At 39.9% G+C, this 18,460-nt stretch overlaps 1 protein-coding gene across 1 annotated transcript in view; it reads left to right on the forward strand.

The window, feature by feature from the left end:
- LOC143295438 (ubiquitin carboxyl-terminal hydrolase 14-like) overlaps positions 1–18,460 on the forward strand; it is a 20,620-nt gene continuing 2,160 nt past the window's right edge. Inside the window, exons 1-17 of the mRNA XM_076607132.1 lie at positions 1–109; positions 1,226–1,371; positions 2,019–2,051; positions 3,177–3,281; positions 4,254–4,357; positions 4,787–4,845; positions 5,413–5,543; positions 7,034–7,111; positions 7,995–8,056; positions 8,455–8,537; positions 8,951–8,982; positions 9,745–9,810; positions 10,667–10,759; positions 11,363–11,485; positions 14,259–14,334; positions 15,154–15,261; positions 17,080–17,154. Coding sequence (XP_076463247.1) covers positions 94–109; positions 1,226–1,371; positions 2,019–2,051; positions 3,177–3,281; positions 4,254–4,357; positions 4,787–4,845; positions 5,413–5,543; positions 7,034–7,111; positions 7,995–8,056; positions 8,455–8,537; positions 8,951–8,982; positions 9,745–9,810; positions 10,667–10,759; positions 11,363–11,485; positions 14,259–14,334; positions 15,154–15,261; positions 17,080–17,154 — 1,390 coding nt within the window. The 5' untranslated portion in view covers positions 1–93. The remainder of the gene's footprint in view (positions 110–1,225; positions 1,372–2,018; positions 2,052–3,176; positions 3,282–4,253; positions 4,358–4,786; positions 4,846–5,412; positions 5,544–7,033; positions 7,112–7,994; positions 8,057–8,454; positions 8,538–8,950; positions 8,983–9,744; positions 9,811–10,666; positions 10,760–11,362; positions 11,486–14,258; positions 14,335–15,153; positions 15,262–17,079; positions 17,155–18,460) is intronic.

The following is an 18,460-nucleotide window of genomic DNA, read 5'->3' on the forward strand; positions in this document are numbered from 1 at the left end:
TGTGCAGTCAACTTCCTGTGATAAGTGAAATTGCCATCCACGCTAATCGATTGTGTTTTATATGTTTTGGTTTCAGGCGTCGAAAAATCAAAGATGCCAACATTCAAAGGTGAGAGATTTTTCCTTTTCTTCCGAATGTGTCTTAATCTTAGAAATGTAGTGAGTACTTATGTCGTTGTGACTGATGTTAGTTTGACTGGTAGTCATGACTATGCAGCACAGAAGCTGGAGTCGGTAATTTCTAATTAGAAGGCTACTGCAGAAGAAGCAAGAACCGGCAAAGTAAAGTTTGCCGCATACGTGGTGAATTGTTCATCTGTGTCTTTTCACATGTATAAAATCACTATGTCCATATGATCACATTTCTGTTTTGTTTATTTATCTGTTGTACAATTCAGAACATCTCGGACTTGACGAAGTCCGAGGGCACGAGTCTTGACACTTGTAAAGCTTAACCGTAGTTAACAATGAGTAAGTCAAATGACATTTAACATGTTTAAAAATGTCTCATTTTTTCACTGTGTTCTTAAGCAGATTTGACTAAATTATTCATTTAAAAAGTATTTAGATTTTTTATTTTTTATTACAGCACAATAAACTTTTATTGAACGATTTTACTTTATGCAGCACCACTTGCTTGAGACAAAATTATCATACATGGTAAGTTATTATTATATTTCGACTTTTCCTTTACTCTTTTCAGTCAGACTTGACCATGGGTGGTGCATTCTATCAATCTGCCTTGCTTGGGTTGGCATATGATATGTGGCAGTACAGACAAATGTAGAACCAGGCCAACTTTTCTTCAACTCTCTTCCTTTGCCCATTGTTTCAGGACTGCATACAGTGTAAAACAGGTTGATAGATCTTGTCTCTCTTGAGGTCTGTAGTACCCCTGTGGCAGGGAGTGTTCATTGGTCCACATCTCAGCTGCCTGTTCACTGTAAAAGATGCTGTTTTGGAATGTGCTATCCTCCATGCTGTGGATATAGTCCAGCCAGCACAGACTGTGCTATTTGATCAGAGTGGACTTGAAAGTGTAAACATGGTCGCAGCAGTGATTGACCCCCAATGCCATTTTGATGTACACTTAATAATATGTTGCTCCTTATGGATTGATTTGTAAAAATCAGTTACTGACAATTTTGGAGGGTGCACATTATAACCTGAAGTGCCTTGTTTTTAGTACAGTGAATAGGATCTTATAAACTGTTCTGTTTTACAGTGAATGTGAAGTGGGCCAAGGAGAAACTGAGTGACCTGGAGCTGAACACGGATGAGCCCCCATTGGTGTTCAAGGCTCAGCTGTTTGCCCTGAGTGGGGTCCAGCCCGAGCGACAGAAGCTGATGGTAAAAGGAGCTGTCATCAAGGTGGGTCAAATAGGGGTGGACTTTGATGTTGTTTGGTTGTTTGTAGAAAAAAAAGTTGTACTTTTGTAGAATTAAACTGGCAGTTTATGATAGACACTTATAAAGATTGATTTAGTTACCAGTCTTTCCTTGTGAATTTTTTTTATGAATAGGTTTTTGAGAAGTTGTTTTTAATGTGTTTGTTTTCTTCATTTTACTTGTGAGCATGTTCCTGTATGTCTGTATTATTATACAACCAGTCTGATTCAATATATATATATTTTTTTAATAGAATTTTCAGATGAAGCCCTGTTAAGTGTTAGTATGTGTGTGTTTTGACTATTTTATGATAATGCTAGACAAGAACTGTAGAAAACATTGTTTCACTTAGAGAAAAAAAGCGTTTTCATGATTGAGAATGGGTTTCAGATCTCCATGGGAGAGACAGAAAATTATGTCTTCAGTCGGTTCAGAGTTCAAAATGGACTTCTTAATTTTGCATTATAGTTTGAATTTATAAGTATAACTGTAAATGTACATATAACATGAATATATATGTATATATTCAGATGATTTTTTTTATAGTAATTCTTTGACTGTTTTTTTTATTCTTCTTATTATTTCTTTGACTGCAGTTGTATGAAAAATCGGTATTTCTTTTTTCACAGGATGACGAATGGGGAAATGTGAAACTGAAAGATGTAAGTTGTCTGACATATATATTCATAAATAGAGATTTTTATATGAACTGTCACATTTTGTATTCAAATCACTGGTATATTTGACTGTTAACAGTTCTAACTTATTTTATCAAACTCTAAGCAATTAGAATATTTATATACACTTAACGACCCATGAAATTTGGACTCTTTGTTTTATGAGTTGTTTCATTTATTTATTATTTTGGATATTTTTTGATTTCCTAGATCTGTATGAATCTTGGATGCAGTATCTCAAGTTAAAACTCTTCTGAAACAGTGAAAGGCAAGCACGGAGGGAGTAGGAAAGTCTCTGTAGAGGAAAGTTCTGTGTTACCCCCCACTTTTTTGCAATCCCACGATTTCTCTCACTTTGTATTTCTGTTTACTTTGAACTATACACATTGCCATGATTTTGTTGCTTGCTATTGATTCTGATATTGAATTTGATGTCAGTGCATTGCAATGATCCATTTTGCATGAAATACAATAGATGTCAGTTTCAGTGTCATTACTGTTGATGTCTGTGCTAATGTCATTGTCATTATCATCATTGTTGTTGTCCGCCACTTTTTCTTTTCTTTTTCACTGAATCATTTTTCTCTAAGACTGCATTCGGAAAAGACAAGAAATCAGCCCTGATGATAAAGGAAATATTTTTTTCATGAAAAAAAGGGGGACTTAACAGCTTTCTCTCACAAAATGAGAAACCATGGGGGTGCCCCCCCATTCTTTCATGTAGTTGAGAGAAAATGTGGAAGGGGAATGACCACACTTGCAATCCCATGCTTTCTCATAAAGTGAGAGAAAGCGTAAGGGGGTGACCTCGGGATTTCTCTCAAAGTGAGAGAAATCATGGGATTGCGAAAAAGTGTGGGCTAACATCCCTGTCCTATGAGAGCGTGATAGGAAGATTGTGTGCAGTTGTGGGGTAAACCTTAGACATTGTGCATCATATGTGGTTGGATGCTGTGCAGGGTTCACCAGGGCACCTGTGTTTCACTTAACTATATGTGTGTGTGCAGGTGTGTGTTTACCCATTTTTGTAAAGCACCTAGAGCCCTTTTTAGAGAATGGGTGGCATATATAATCATTTTATTTTTATTATCACTACTATTGTTTCCTCAGGGGATGACGCTGCTGCTGATGGGGTCAGCAGAGGCCCTGCCTCAGGAGCCAGCCAGCAAACCTGTCTTCATGGAGGACATGAGTGAACAGCAGCTCGCTTCTGCTGTGAGTGGGTTACCTTCTCTGCAGTGTCACACACATACACACACACACACACACACACACACACACACACACGCCACATGTACATACCTCACACACCACGCACACATATGCATGCATGAACGCTCACTACACTACACTACACCACAATACACTACACTACACTACACCACACCACATATACACACACTTTATGTGCATGTGACTTTTCTGATCAGTTGGATTGTAATGTTGATATGACATTTCTAGTTTTGTATGGATTGTGACATCAAGTATAATAGGAAAACAAATGTACACTTGCAGGTAGAAAAAAAGAAAGAAAAAAGGGTGATACTCTCACAGCAGCAACATGCTCTCCCTGGCGAGAGCAGCCTGAATCTCACACAGAAATCTGATTTGACAAAGAGTAATTCAATAAAGTAAATATGTTTCATGAATGAGGTTTGAAAGGGCATGGTGGGGAAAGAGCAAGGATTGGGTTGCTAGTGGGGAAAAAAATTGTTTGATTGTTTTTTTTGGTTTTGTTTTAACATAGGAGATATAAAAAGATTTGCCCATGCCACTTTGTTATTTCACCTTTTTTTTTTTCCTTTTTTAAAAATTAAAAAAAAATTTTTAGGATGGTAATGAAATCTGCAACCATTCTAATATTCAGTCAGTCATGCTGGTTGTTGGGAAAGAGTTATATGACAAGCGTGGCCAGACAGAAGAGCCAGCATTAGCTAGAGCATACAGCCTTTCAATTTGTGAGATATCTTCGAGTGGATTGCTTTATAGCCTGTGTGTGTGGGAGGAGGTAGGAGTGGATGGGTTCAACAACAACAGCATACATACATACATACATATATATATATACATATATATATAAATATATATGTGTGTGTGTGTGTGATGTTCGTGTGTATACATAAATGTTTTTTGTTAGTAATTTTATTACTATTGTGCTGACAGTTATATGGTAATGTTATATTTCAGATGGAGATGCCAGCAGGTCTGACCAATCTGGGCAACACATGTTACATGAATGCCACCATACAGTGCCTGCGGTCTGTGCCAGAGCTCAAAGATGCTCTGAAAAGGTGAGCCTCTTTCTTACCAAGAATGCAGTATTATCAGGTGATGCCCGATTGACAAAAAGAAAAAATGAATGAAATATCTGTCATTCTTAGTATAGTTTCACCAACAAAGTTTCATATCTTAATACTTGTGGCACACACCCACTCTTCACAAGCGGTTCATTGTGCATTTGTGAGGATTTGAAATTAGCCATATTTCAATATTTGCATCAAAATATTTTCAGAGATACTTTTCAGTCCTTTTTGTGTTATGAGATTTCATGGCTTGATTTTGGATTGGTGACTTATGACCACTGAGAAGGGAAAGGCTGGCTTTATCTTGCATGTCAGTCACAGTGACTCTGCATATATACGCTGTTTCTTCACATCTGTGTACATTTTTCTTTTAGAAAAAATTATCAAAGTTTTGTGTGTTTTTTCACATCCGAACAGGTATACTGGCAATTTGACTGTTGGTGGTGCGATATCATCTTCAGATTCCATCACTGCAGGTAAGTGTAATTGAAGTGGTTGTTTGTTAAGAACAGCATGTGTGTGTATTTGAGAGTTTCAGTTTCAGTAGCTCAAAGAGGCGTCACTGCGTTCGGACAAATCCATATACGCTACACCACATCTGCCAAGCAGATGCCTGACCAGCGGCATAGCCCAACGCCCAACTGTGTTTGAGAATGTACATGAAGTTATATTTGAACTTGAAACCCATCATAGAATTGAAATGCATTTATTTACGGCTTGCTATTTTTATCATGATGTTTCACTTTAGGGTTCAGTGACTTGATCTTAAAATACAGCATGGACTAATGACAGTTTTTATGTGACTACATTACTTTGGAAAAGTTAATGATATGTTATTTATGTAGATCAAGTTTGAAGGATCAGGAGATAACAATTATTTTTATAAAGTATATGATGGAACAGCATGCCAGAATTCTATTTGTGTGTGTGCAGAAGGAGAGATCATAAGCCAGAAAGAAAATGATAAGATCAGTTATTAAGAAGATTTTATCGTTTAGTACATCATACACTATGTCTCAGAAGTGAATGTTGTGATGTCACAGCGCTGCGAGACCTGACTGTGTCGATGGACCGCTCAGCCACTGCCATCCCCCCAATCATCTTCCTGCAGGTCCTGCATATGGCTTTCCCCCGCTTTTCTGAAAAAGGAGAGGGTGGCGTGTATGTTCAGCAGGTCAGTGGATAATGTTGACTTGACCCTACCTTGTGTGAAGGAAATCAGTCTTTTAGATATTTATCAAAAAAAGAAATTGTCGAAAATAATTTTTTGTCTGGAATCTGATCCAAGACAGAAGTATTAATATTTTTTACAGCTGGACATTATTTTTTGGGGGAGGGGTCTGATGAAAAGGGTAGTATCATGAAGTATGAGAAAGTACACTCTGTATGCTCAACATGTATGCTACAGAAACCGAGAACAACAGAAAAACACCTTTCTTTGAATGTATATATTTCCCATGCCTGATGGAGTCTCCCGTCGATCTGATGGATGAGTAGGCAGGCAGGCTTATCTGTCGGCGTGTGTCCTTATATGGGAGAAGAGGCCGATTCTGGATGCACAGCACTTCCCACAGGTGTTGCAAGGGAAAACATCTCCAGAAGTTGAGCCCTGCTTCTTTCACTCACGCTTCTCCTTAATGGCCAGCATTCTCTTGTTTTCAAACGTCTTTATGCCACTAGAGCACAGCATCCTCCAGTGAGAGCGGTCAAGGGCATCAGTTTCCCAGGAAGTGATGTCTATGTCATAGGCTTTGAGGTTTGTCTTCAAGGTGTTATTGAAGCGCTTGCAGGGTCTTCCAAGTTCACGGTGGCCTTCCTTCAGTTGGCCATATAAAAGCATCTTCGGGATCCTGCTGTCTGTCATGCGGACAACGTGTCCTGTCCAGCGTTGCTGGCACTGGATCAGCAGGCTTTTGATGCTGGGCAGGCCACCCCTCTCTAGGACCTGGAGGTTGGAGACCCTGTCTTGCCACTTTGTGCCGAGGATCTTTCGTAGGCATATCTGGTGAAACTGTTCAAGTTGTTGAATGTGACGGCGATACGTTGTCCACGTTTCACAGCAGAACAACAAGGTGGTCAGCACAACAGCTCTGCCTACTATCAGTACAATGGATATGTTTCACTTACACTGTCAGTTTCTTCTGAACCAAAATATATGACTGCCTTCTCACAGTTATTCTTGAATGTTCATCAGTTCTAAAGAGAAAAAAACTGTGGTTTCTGCTGCTTTCTTCTGAACTCAGACATGCTTTGAATACAGGCTGTGGTTTTCCAGTGTCTACTTTTGGAAAGTAAAACAAGGACATTTCTGCAGAGGACTCTTGTTTTGTACACAGCCATGCAACAGGGGGTGTGGTGTATGGTGCGGGTGAATTTGTAATAAGTATTATATTTATATATATATAGTGCTGAATCTCATGCAGAGACAAATCAAAGCGCTTTCACTTGTCATTTTCACATGCATGTATAACTTTGAAGTAAAGAGATGAAAGACAAAACATAAATACATATAGACAGAAGGCTAAAGAAACTATGGACGGAGAGAGGAAAGGGAAGGAGAAGTTGTTTTTGGAAAGAGGGAGATTTTTTAAGGCCAGATGTGAAAGCTGAGAGCAGGGATGTGTGGAAGTGTGTGTTCATAATGCACCTGTGTTGTCTGTGCAGGATGCCAACGAATGCTGGGTGGAAGTCATGCGAAGCTTGCAACAGAAGCTGACCATCAACAATACTGAAGAGGGGCAGGTAACCGGCCTTGAAGTTAATGACTTTGTACCTGTTTGTGAGCTGAAATTGTTTAGAATTAGTCTGATTATCTGCTCCGATGTTCATTTTGAGATTTTTTTTTCCACTCTGCTTTGCCTTGATGGCATATTCATATGCAGGAGAGTGTTAGTGTGTGTGTGCTTGAGTTTGTGCATGCATGTGTGTGTGTCTCATCAACCTGTCAGAGTGTTGTTAAGTCATATTTAGGTTAAGTAAGAGTGGTCATGATATAATTATACGCCCAGTAAATACGGGAAAGAAAATAATTACTTATCATGGCAGAACTGTATATTCTGCATATTCTGAAATTAATTTTACAGGTTTGATCCCAAATACTTTTAAATAATGTAAGAATAGAAACTGTGACAAATTGATTTCAGAAGTGTCAAGGTTAGTCAATGGAAAGAAACTAAATCCAAGAGCACAATATTTGATTTTAGACATGTTGTGTATATGTAGAGGCTTGAGAAAGAGGTCTACATTTCATAAAGAAAGTGTTGTTAAAATATGAAAAAGGTTTTCATGAAGATTATCATTGCGTGAATTCAAGTCTAAGGTATTTCAACTGTTTAGCATTATCTCACCCTTTTGTCTTTCAGTGTGTTCATTCTCTCTTCTTCTACTCTGTCTCCCTTTCCTATCACATGGTTGCTTATTTTTGTCTCCTGCTGTAGTGGAAAAGCAGTATTTGCAGTAAGCCTGTCTCCAAGTCTGGCAAGAGTGATACTTTGTTCATTCCAGGAAAAAGGAAACAACACCTATAATCTAGAATAGTTATTGGCATTACAATCTTTTCTTATGCTCAGCCTTCCTTTCTTGTTTAAACAAAACCTACAGGCAGATGATGTTATTTCTGTTTCAGGGGTCAGCAGCAGCCACCGCTGGTTTCATTGATAAATACTTCGGAGGAGAGTTTGAGTCAGAGTATCCTTTGCCATGCGTGCTGTTCCCGTTTGTGTTTGTGTGTGTGTGTGTTTGTTTTTACAGTGGCTAGCTTACATTTTTGTTTACTTCTAGATTCCTTGTCAGTTACAACTTTTTTATTTATTTATTTTTTAAAGCTTTATATTGCCATAAGTGTTTGTGTGGATCCATGTGAAAATTCAAGGTTTTGTTGTTTGGTATGAATTAAAAATCTCCTTCATCAGATGCACATGCACACATGCGCATGCATGAACGCATGCACAGGCACACCTACACACACATACACACACATGCATAGCCATACTTGTACACCCACACAGATGCTGCTGATACAAAGAGAGGGGAATCATAAAAACATTTCACTTGCTTACTGAACACCATTCCTTGACAAACACCAGAATGAAATGTGTAGAAGCCCCAGAAGAGGAGACCACAAAGTCCAGAGAAAAGTTCCTCCAGTTGAGTTGTTTCATCGATCAAGGTAGGAAGAAAACTATTGGGTGAGATAGAGAGAGAGAGTTGGTGGGATAGAAAACATAAGTATTGTTCATTTGTCAGTGGTATGATGTGAGGAGATATGAAAAAAAAACCCAATTTATTTACATGTTGTTGATTTTTTCCTTGTTTAATTTAACTTTATTTTTAGATTATTATTTATTTATACAGAAAATTGACACATCCCTTGAACTAAACCTGTGCTACTCAGATCATATGGTTGTATTTTGTCCATTGACATCTATGAATTTGCACGTATTTATCCCAATCAGAGACTTTTATTCTTGATCAGGATTTTTTTGTGATTGAAATTTGGAATATGATGATTTGATTGTATAGGTTAACATTTCATCATTTTTTGACAAGTGACTGGAAGATTGTGTTTTCTTTTGTTTTCAGATGTGAAGTACATGCACACAGGTCTGAAAAACGTAAGTACTTGCATTTTTTTGTGGTGACAAGTTTCAAAGACTTCTTGTGTGGCCTCTCTCAAGCCCTCACTGTTCCTTCATGTTTTCCTTTCACCCTTTGGTTCATGATCTTTGCTCTGTCACTCTTTTGGTGTATGTTTATCTTGACATGTCTGTGGCAGCAAAGTTTCAGGGACTGATCATATTTAATTTCTTTGGTTTTTGTTGTTTGTTTTTCTCTTTGGATAAACTCCTCCCACCACCACCCCTCCCCTAACCCTTTTTTCACATCCTTTCCAGTTCTTTTCTCCCCTCAGATAATGATGTGCTGTGTGTTCATGTCATTGGAGTGTACTTATTTGGTACATCACCCCAAAAGCCATGGCTGCATTTCTTAGTCAGTCCAGTTCAAAACTAGTACACTGACAGTATCTGACTATTTCATTTTGGGGCATATTTGGAGTGCATGAATTGCATTAATTGATGAATTATGGCTAGAGTAATTTTAGAAAATGTGTGTGTGTGTGAAACTCTCTGGCCATGTTCTCCAGGAATCAAAGATACACGCAATGTAATTTGAAAGGTTTCCACTATACAGTATTTTTACTTGTGTTTGCAGTGGCTATGTTCTCCTGGAATGAGAGATACATGTAATGTATTTTGATAGGTCTTTTTCATACAGCCTTTCCTTTTTTTTGCAGTGGGTGTGTTGACCAGGAATGAGACACACATAGTGTAGTTTGGTAGGTCTTTAATATACAGTATTTTTCTTTCTGTTTTCAGCGCATGGAGGAGAGCATCACAAAACACTCATCAACATTAGGCAGGGATGCTCAGTATGTCAAAGGGGTAAGTGACGGATAAGTGACAGATAAAGAATGTTATGTACCAGTGGTACTTCTTTGTACACTAGCTCTGTGTATTTTTTGTTTATGTATTTTGTTAAAGGCAGATAGCAGATGAGTGTAAATCAATCAGAAAAGTGCTTTGATATTTGACACCAGTGTGAAGGTTTGATTGTGTCAACAATACTGTTTCCTTTTCATTTTTAAAATACATCTTGACCTGTTTCTAAGGGCTGGTAGTCTTGGGGAATTAAAAAACAAAGAAGAAAATTGGTAAGTGAGGTGTGTTTTTTTGTAGGTGGCTATTTCTTCTTTGTGGTCGGTTTGGAAAACAGTGATGGGTTTTATTAAGCTTTTGGTGTTTTTGTTTTCTTTAACATATTTGAAAAGCTGTTCAACTTGTTTATTGCAAACAGTCTTAAAAAAAAACTTCTTTTTTTTCTTTTTAACATGGAACGTTAAACTGAACCATTGTGCTAAACAGTTCAGATACAAAACATTGTATTACAATGACACACAAACAAAAACAAAACAGTGAATTTTCCTTTGTTTAATAAAGGAGAAAGATAAAATTTGGTTTGTATTCTTCTTTGTGTTTCCTGAGACAGTTTAGAATGCTCATTACTCATCAGTTGTATCAGTGCTCTCTCTCTCTGTGAGCAAAGTGTGCACACTGTGCAGTTTGCACATGATATTTTTATATATTATTACCTTTGGTGTTAATAGCAATGCAGTTATTCCAAAGTGTTGTTATTTTACTGACGTTTTTTCCAGAGCACACAGAAGTTTTGCTGAGCTTTAGGCAAAACATGTGCTGCTCAGTGAGGTGTCTAACTTTTTTTTTTTTTGTACTCACACAGAACAAAATTCGTAGGATACCTGCCTATTTGACCATCCAGTTTGTGCGCTTCCATTACAAAGAATCAAAAGCAGTCAACGCAAAGCTTCTCAGGGTAAGTATGCATGATGGTTGTGCTTTTGTGGAGTGTTTTGATGAATGTAGAAATGGAAAGATGTATTTGTGAAGAAACTGTGTCATTGAATGAGTAAGAATAGCATTGTCTGCACCCATGCATTCACTAAACTGTACACATTACGTGGAAATTATTTTTTGGTGGGACAGGGTATATGTGTGACTGAAGAAGACACAAAAACTTTGTACGTGGTGGAGGAGAATGTATTAGTGACAAAGATGACACAAAGACTTGTGTGTGAAATGGAACAAGACATATGTGAGTGAGGATGAACATGGGATAGGACAGGATGGGTCAGTGATCAAGGATGACATGTGAAATGGAACAGGTTACAAGTGAAGAGGCTGACATTTGGAATGAAACAGTACTCGTACATGAACTGTAAAAGTTGACCCAGGACATGGAACAGTGTCTGTCTGTCTATCACTCTCTATATGTATATGGTTTGTGAAGTCATGGAAATGTGGAAAAGTGTGTGTAAAAGACTGTGTTTGGCATGGAAACTTTTCAGTGTTGTGGAACAGTATGAATTTTGGTCACATGTGTGAGTCAGACTGAGTTATAAGTGTTGTGTTGTGGCAGGACGTAAAGTTCCCCATGCAGCTGGATGTGTTTGACCTGTGTGAGCCAGAGCTTCAGCAGAAGCTGATTCCCATGAGAGACCGCTTCAAGGAGGAGGAAGAGAAGCAGATTGAAAAGGCCAGAGTAAGTCTTTCACTGATGCCAACTGTCCAGATTTCATTACATTTTGTTATGGCTGCTTGCAGTGTGTTCTGATGTTCTGCTGACATAGGAATTGTTCTGACAAGTTCATTTTCGTCAAGTTAGAGTCACCTGTGTTCATTCTTGAACTGGTTGTAGTAAACCACTTTGTAGTTTCATGCCACATGTTGAACTGAGAGCAGGTTGGGGTAGTGAGTCACATTTTTAGTTTCAGGTGAAGCTGAGGTAAAAATTGTATGCTGATGTGACTGAGTGTTCCTTAAAAAAAAGTGCAGAGGGATTGGCATTTCTGGTCCTTACTGTCAATCCGTTATCTTCTCAGCACTTCGTTTCTTCATGTCAGTTCATGAAGATTAACATCCCAAGAATTAAGTCTCTGATTCATTATGTTTGTTTCCTAAGGGAATAATTTATGTATAAGTTACAGAGAAGTGGGTAAAATAGTTATATAAAATTTCCCTTTACTAGTAACTATAAGGAGGAAGTTGGCAAAAGTTTAAGATGTTTATCTGCCAATTTAATGTGCGTGAGGTTCAGGGTTTGAATCCTGGTCTCACCCTTTTACCCAAGTGGAACTGGAAAATCAAACAGAGTCTAGGCATTCAGATGAGAAGATGAACTGAAGTCCTGTATGCAGCACATACTTAGTTAACCCATTGAAAAGAACCCATGGCATCATAAGGGTTGTCCTCTGGCAAAATTCTGTCGAAGAAATCCACTTTGATAGGTGAACAAATACATACATGTATGCACTCAAGGCCTGACTAGCACATAGGGTTATGCTGCTGGTCAGGCATTTGCCCAGCAGACTGTAAAGGATTCCTGCCAGCTTTGATGGTATGAACCAGATGATGTTTACAGTATGGCAGTGTGGATTTTGATGTTACTCTGGTGTGTGGTATTGTGGATGCTGATGTTACTGTGGTGTGTGGCATTGTGGATGCTGATGTTACTGTGGTGTGTGGCATTGTGGATGCTGATGTTACTGTGGTGTGTGGCATTGTGGATGCTGATGTTACTGTGGTGTGTGGCATTGTGGATGCTGATGTTACTGTGGTGTGTGGCATTGTGGATGCTGATGTTACTGTGGTGTGTGGCATTGTGGATGCTGATGTTACTGTGGTGTGTGGCATTGTGGATGCTGATGGTACTGTGGTGTGTAGTATTGTGGATGCTGATGTTACTGTGGTGTGTTGCATTGTGGATGCTGATGTTGCTGTGGTGTGTGGCATTGTGGATGCTGATGTTGCTGTGGTGTGTGGCATTGTGGATGCTGATGTTACTGTGGTGTGTGGCATTGTGGATGCTGATGTTGCTGTGGTGTGTGGCATTGTGGATGCTGATGTTGCTGTGGTGTGTGGCATTGTGGCTGCTGATGTTACTGTGGTGTGTGGCATTGTGGATGCTGATGTTGCTGTGGTGTGTGGCATTGTGGATGCTGATGCTGATGTTGCTGTGGTGTGTGGCATTGTGGATGCTGATGTTGCTGTGGTGTGTGGCATTGTGGATGCTGATGTCACTGTGGTTTGTGGCATTGTGGATGCTGATGTTGCTGTGGTGTGTGGCATTGTGGATGCTGATGTTACTGTGGTGTGTTGCATTGTGGATGCTGATGTTGCTGTGGTGTGTGGCATTGTGGATGCTGATGTTGCTGTGGTGTGTGGCATTGTGGATGCTGATGTTGCTGTGGTGTGTGGCATTGTGGATGCTGATGTTGCTGTGGTGTGTGGCATTGTGGATGCTGATGTTGCTGTGGTGTGTGGCATTGTGGATGCTGATGCTGATGTTGCTGTGGTGTGTGGCATTGTGGATGCTGATGTTACTGTGTGGTTTGTGGCATTGTGGATGCTGATGTCACTGTGGTTTGTGGCATTGTGGATGCTGATGGTACTGTGGTGTGTGGTATTGTGGATGCTGATGTTACTGTGGTGTGTTGCATTGTGGATGCTGATGTTGCTGTGGTGTGTGGCATTGTGGATGCTGATGTTGCTGTGGTGTGTGGCATTGTGGATGCTGATGTTGCTGTGGTGTGTGGCATTGTGGATGCTGATGTTGCTGTGGTGTGTGGCATTGTGGATGCTGATGTTGCTGTGGTGTGTGGCATTGTGGATGCTGATGCTGATGTTGCTGTGGTGTGTGGCATTGTGGATGCTGATGTTACTGTGTGGTTTGTGGCATTGTGGATGCTGATGTTACTGTGGTTTGTGGCATTGTGGATGCTGGCATTGTGGATGCTGATGTTACTGTGGTTTGTGGCATTGTGGATGCTGATGTTACTGTGTGGTTTGTGGCATTGTGGATGCTGATGTTACTGTGTGGTTTGTGGCATTGTGGATGCTGGCATTGTGGATGCTGATGTTGCTGTGGTGTGTGGCATTGTGGATGCTGATGTTGCTGTGTGGTTTGTGGCATTGTGGATGCTGATGTTACTGTGTGGTTTGTGGCATTGTGGATGCTGATGTTACTGTGGTGTGTGGCATTGTGGATGCTGATGTTGCTGTGGTGTGTGGCATTGTGGATGCTGATGTTACTGTGTGGTTTGTGGCATTGTGGATGCTGATGTTACTGTGGTTTGTGGCATTGTGGATGCTGGCATTGTGGATGCTGATGTTACTGTGGTTTGTGGCATTGTGGATGCTGATGTTACTGTGTGGTTTGTGGCATTGTATTGTGGTTTGTGGTATTGTGGATGCTGATGTTGCTGTGGTGTGTGGCATTGTGAATGCTGATGTTGCTGTGGTGTGTGTGGTTACAGACCCAAGTGGCATCTGGCAAGAAAGGACAAGAGGAGAAGAAGAACATGAAGGTTGAGCCCTATTCGTTTCCTGATGGTGAGTGTCAGTTACTGTTTGGTGATTTGAAAGAACGTAAAGAGTTGAAATGCCTACACCATGTCCATTAGAGTCTGGGTTCAAACCTTTTGGCCTTGTCTTGCTGTTTCTCCCAATTTTGACTACAATCAAACTGAGCATTAGTCATTTAGATGAGATGTAAACCAAGGTCCCATTCAGCATGCACTCAGCACACTGAAAAAGAACTCATGGCAAAGTAAGTGTTGTCCTCAGGCAGAGTTCTATTGAAGAAATCCCCATTGATGAGTACACAAGTATACAAGCATGCACTGAAGGACTGACTAGTTCATAAGGTGAATTTGCTGCAGATGTGGTGTTGAGTATCTGGATTTGTTAGAAGGCAGTGATGCCTCCTTAAGAAACTAAAACTGTATTTGGTTTTAAGTGCAGGAATTAATATGTGTTCTTTTATTGTTGTTTTTTCCTGGACCTTCGAGGTGAAAGGAATCGGCAGAAGTACACACACACACACACACACACACACACACACACACACACACACAAAGCCAGAATTTTGCCAGGGACAGCCCTTTTGTTGCCATTGGTTCTTCTATGTGCACCAAGGGCATGCTATACACTGGACCTCAGTTTATCTCATCTGAATGATTTGTGTCCAGACCACCACTTAACGTCGAGTGAAGGCAGAGAAAGTGCGAGTGGGATTCGAACCTTTGCACTCAGATTCTCACTTCCTTGATGGACGTGTTACCTCTAGACCAGCACTCCACATTTGGGAGTGCTGCTTTTATACTCATGTAGACACCAAGTGTGTTCAGTGACTCACGTTGTCTTTTCCAGACGTGGGCTCCAACAACAGTGGCTTCTATGAGCTGTCAGCAGTGCTGACTCACAAGGGACGCTCCAGCTCTAGTGGTCACTATGTGGCCTGGGTGCGCAAGAAGGGAGGTAGGGAAACCACTTTTTTTTTTTTTTTAATTATTTTTTTGCCAGCTTTTCTTGTTTTGTTGTGTGTGCACATGAAAGGAGGGGGATGAGCACAGTTGTATGGGATGTGGTCTTTGGAATACCTACTTTGTGTTTTATCATCAGGGTGGCTGTGGGGAATAATGGCACTTTGTTGTCTGAGTGTCATTGGGCCGGGAATAGTGGCACTTTGTTTTGTCATCTGTGTATCATTCGGTGGAGAATAGTGGCACTTTGTTTTGTTGTCTGTGTATCATTCGGTGGAGAATAGTGGCACTTTGTTTTGTTGTCTGTGTATCATTTGGTGGAGAATAGTGGCACTTTGTTTTGTTGTCTGTGTATCATTTGGTGGAGAATAGTGGCACTTTGTTTTGTTGTCTGTGTATCATTCGTTGGAGAATAGTGGCTTTTTGTTTTGTTGTCTGTGTATCATTTGTTGGAGAATAGTGGCACTTTGTGTTTTTTTTGTCTGTGTATCATTCGGTGGAGAATGGTGGCACTTTGTTTTGTTGTCTGTGTATCATTCGGTGGAGAATAGTGGCACTTTGTTTTTTTGTCTGTGTATCATTCGGTGGAGAATAGTGGCACTTTGTTTTGTTGTCTGTGTATCATTCGGTGGAGAATAGTGGCACTTTGTTTTGTTGTCTGTGTATCATTCGGTGGGGAATAGTGGTACTTTGTTTTATTGTCTGGGTTTCATTGGGTGGGGAATAATGGCACTTTTATTGTCTGGGTATCATTGGGTGGTGAATAATGGCACTTTGTTTTATTGTATGGGTATCATTAGGTGGTGAATAATGGCACTTTGTTTTGTGGAGAATAGTGGCACTTTGTTTTGTTGTCTGTGTATCATTCGGTGGAGAATAGTGGTACTTTGTTTTGTTTGTGTCTCATTCGGTGGAGAATAGTGGCACTTTGTTTTATTGTCTGCGTATCATTAAGTGGTGAATAATGGCACTTTTTTTGTGGAGAATAGTGGCACTTTGTTTTGTTGTCTGTGTATCATTCGGTGGAGAATAGTGGCACTTTGTTTTATTGTATGGGTATCATTAGGTGGTGAATAATGGCACTTTGTTTTGTGGAGAATAGTGGCACTTTGTTTTGTTGTCTGTGTATCATTCGGTGGAGAATAGTGGCACTTTGTTTTGTTGTCTGTGTATCATTCGGTGGGGAATAGTGGCACTTTGTTTTGTTTGTGTATCATTCGGTGGAGAATAGTGGTACTTTGTTTTGTTTGTGTATCATTTGGTGGAGAATAGTGGTACTTTGTTTTATTGTCTGGGTATCATTGGGTGGGGAATGGCACTTTTATTGTCTGGGTATCATTAGGTGGTGAATAATGGCACTTTGTTTTGTGGAGAATAGTGGCACTTTGTTTTATTGTCTGGGCATCGCTGGGTGGAGAATAATGGCACTTTGTTTTATTGTCTGGGTATCATTTGGTGGGGAAAATGGTATTTTGTTTTATTGTCTACTCTAGGTATCACTGGGTGGGGAATAGTGGCACTTTGTTTTATTGTCTGGGTATCACTGGGTGGAGAATAATGGCACTTTGTTTTATTGTCTGAGTATCACTAGGTGGGAGATAATGGCACTTTGTTTTATTGTCTGGGTATCATTTGGTGGGGAAAAATGGCACTTTGTTTTTGTCATCTGGGTATCATTCAGTGAGGAATAATGGCATTGTTTTGTTGTCTGGGTATTATTCAGTGGGAATTAATGGCAACAGATGTGTTACAGATGATGTTTTGTATTGTGGGCATCACTGTGTGGAGAATTATAGCAAGATATTTGTTGCAGACGACTGGTTGATGTTCGATGACGACAGAGTGGCACCTGTCAAGGGGGAGGACATTTTGAAACTGTCTGGAGGAGGTAAGTGTGTTAGTGTCTGTTGACAAAGGAAATATGTAAAAAGACTGGCTATCAAATGGTCAGTTGATGAAAATGTGATAATAAGACAAATGGATGGCTTTCAAATGTGCTGTTCATCTGTTGTGAAGGGAAATGTGGTAAAAAGACAAATGACTGCCTATCAAATGTTCTTTGTCAAAAGAGGGCACTAGCCAGCGGGACAAAGGGGAGGTTACCTACTTAATAAAACCCTTGACCGGTACCGTTCAGCAGAGTTTAATGCAAAAAAAAACACACCCCAAAACAAACAAAAATAAGAAGAAAAACCTATAAAAAATAAACAATTGAGGAAACTGAAATGATGAAAAATGAACATGGACATGTCTGCCAGTCTCTTTCATCAGTTTTGTAGCAAATTATTTTATTTTTTATATTCAGTTTGGCTTTGTGTTTGGCATGGAAAATTTTTATTATGGTCAGAAAAAAGTATGGAATTTTGTTTGGTTACATCTGCTGGAATCCTGGTTGTTACGGCTGATACTGTTCACTCATCCTGTTGTGTGTATTTACCATGTCAAATGAACTGTGCGCTGTTTACCTTGAAGTACCGAGACAGGGGCCACCATGGCAGAAGTGGCAAGGCGTTGGACTTCTGTTCAAGTGTTCATCAGTGGTCAGGGTTTGAGGCCCTGTTTTGGCATGGTGTTGTGTCCTTGGCAAAGACACTTTACTCTGATTTTCCTCACTCCACCCTTATGTGAATGGGTATCTGACCGGTTAGAAATGGTTAACTCTTTCCGGACGAAGGAATGCTCACGCATTCCTACACAAAACGTATTCGGTTTCGGACGAAGGAATGGAATAGCATTCTCCGAAAGTAAAATTCCATCATGCGCTGTACACGTGATTTTGTGATTAGCCAAGCAGAGTGCGCTATTCTGGGTCACTCCACAATCGAACAGTATGATTGGTTAATATGGGATGTGTGGCCTGTCTCGCACAAACGCTGACAAAGTCACTGACCGGTTGTCTGCTCGCGTGCCAGCCTGTTAGCAAAGCTGCCTCTTCTCGGAATGTTGTGAAGCGAACAAGGCAGTGACGGCAATGTTTTAGGGTTGCCGAAGTACTTGAAATGCTTCAAACTGAAGGGTTGGACATTGAAGAGGTGGATGATGATGAAGAAGAAAGCGAATTTAATGCAGAAAGCGAGCATGGGTATGGTGATTCGGGGTGAAAAATTGGCAGTATTTTCTACATATGGCAAAACTGTAAAAATAAGATGAGAAATTTAATTTTTTTTACATGTAATAGCTCAACACGTAATAAA

This window comes from Babylonia areolata, chromosome 20 (genome assembly GCF_041734735.1).
Source record: "Babylonia areolata isolate BAREFJ2019XMU chromosome 20, ASM4173473v1, whole genome shotgun sequence".
Classification (NCBI taxonomy): domain Eukaryota; kingdom Metazoa; phylum Mollusca; class Gastropoda; order Neogastropoda; family Buccinidae; genus Babylonia; species Babylonia areolata.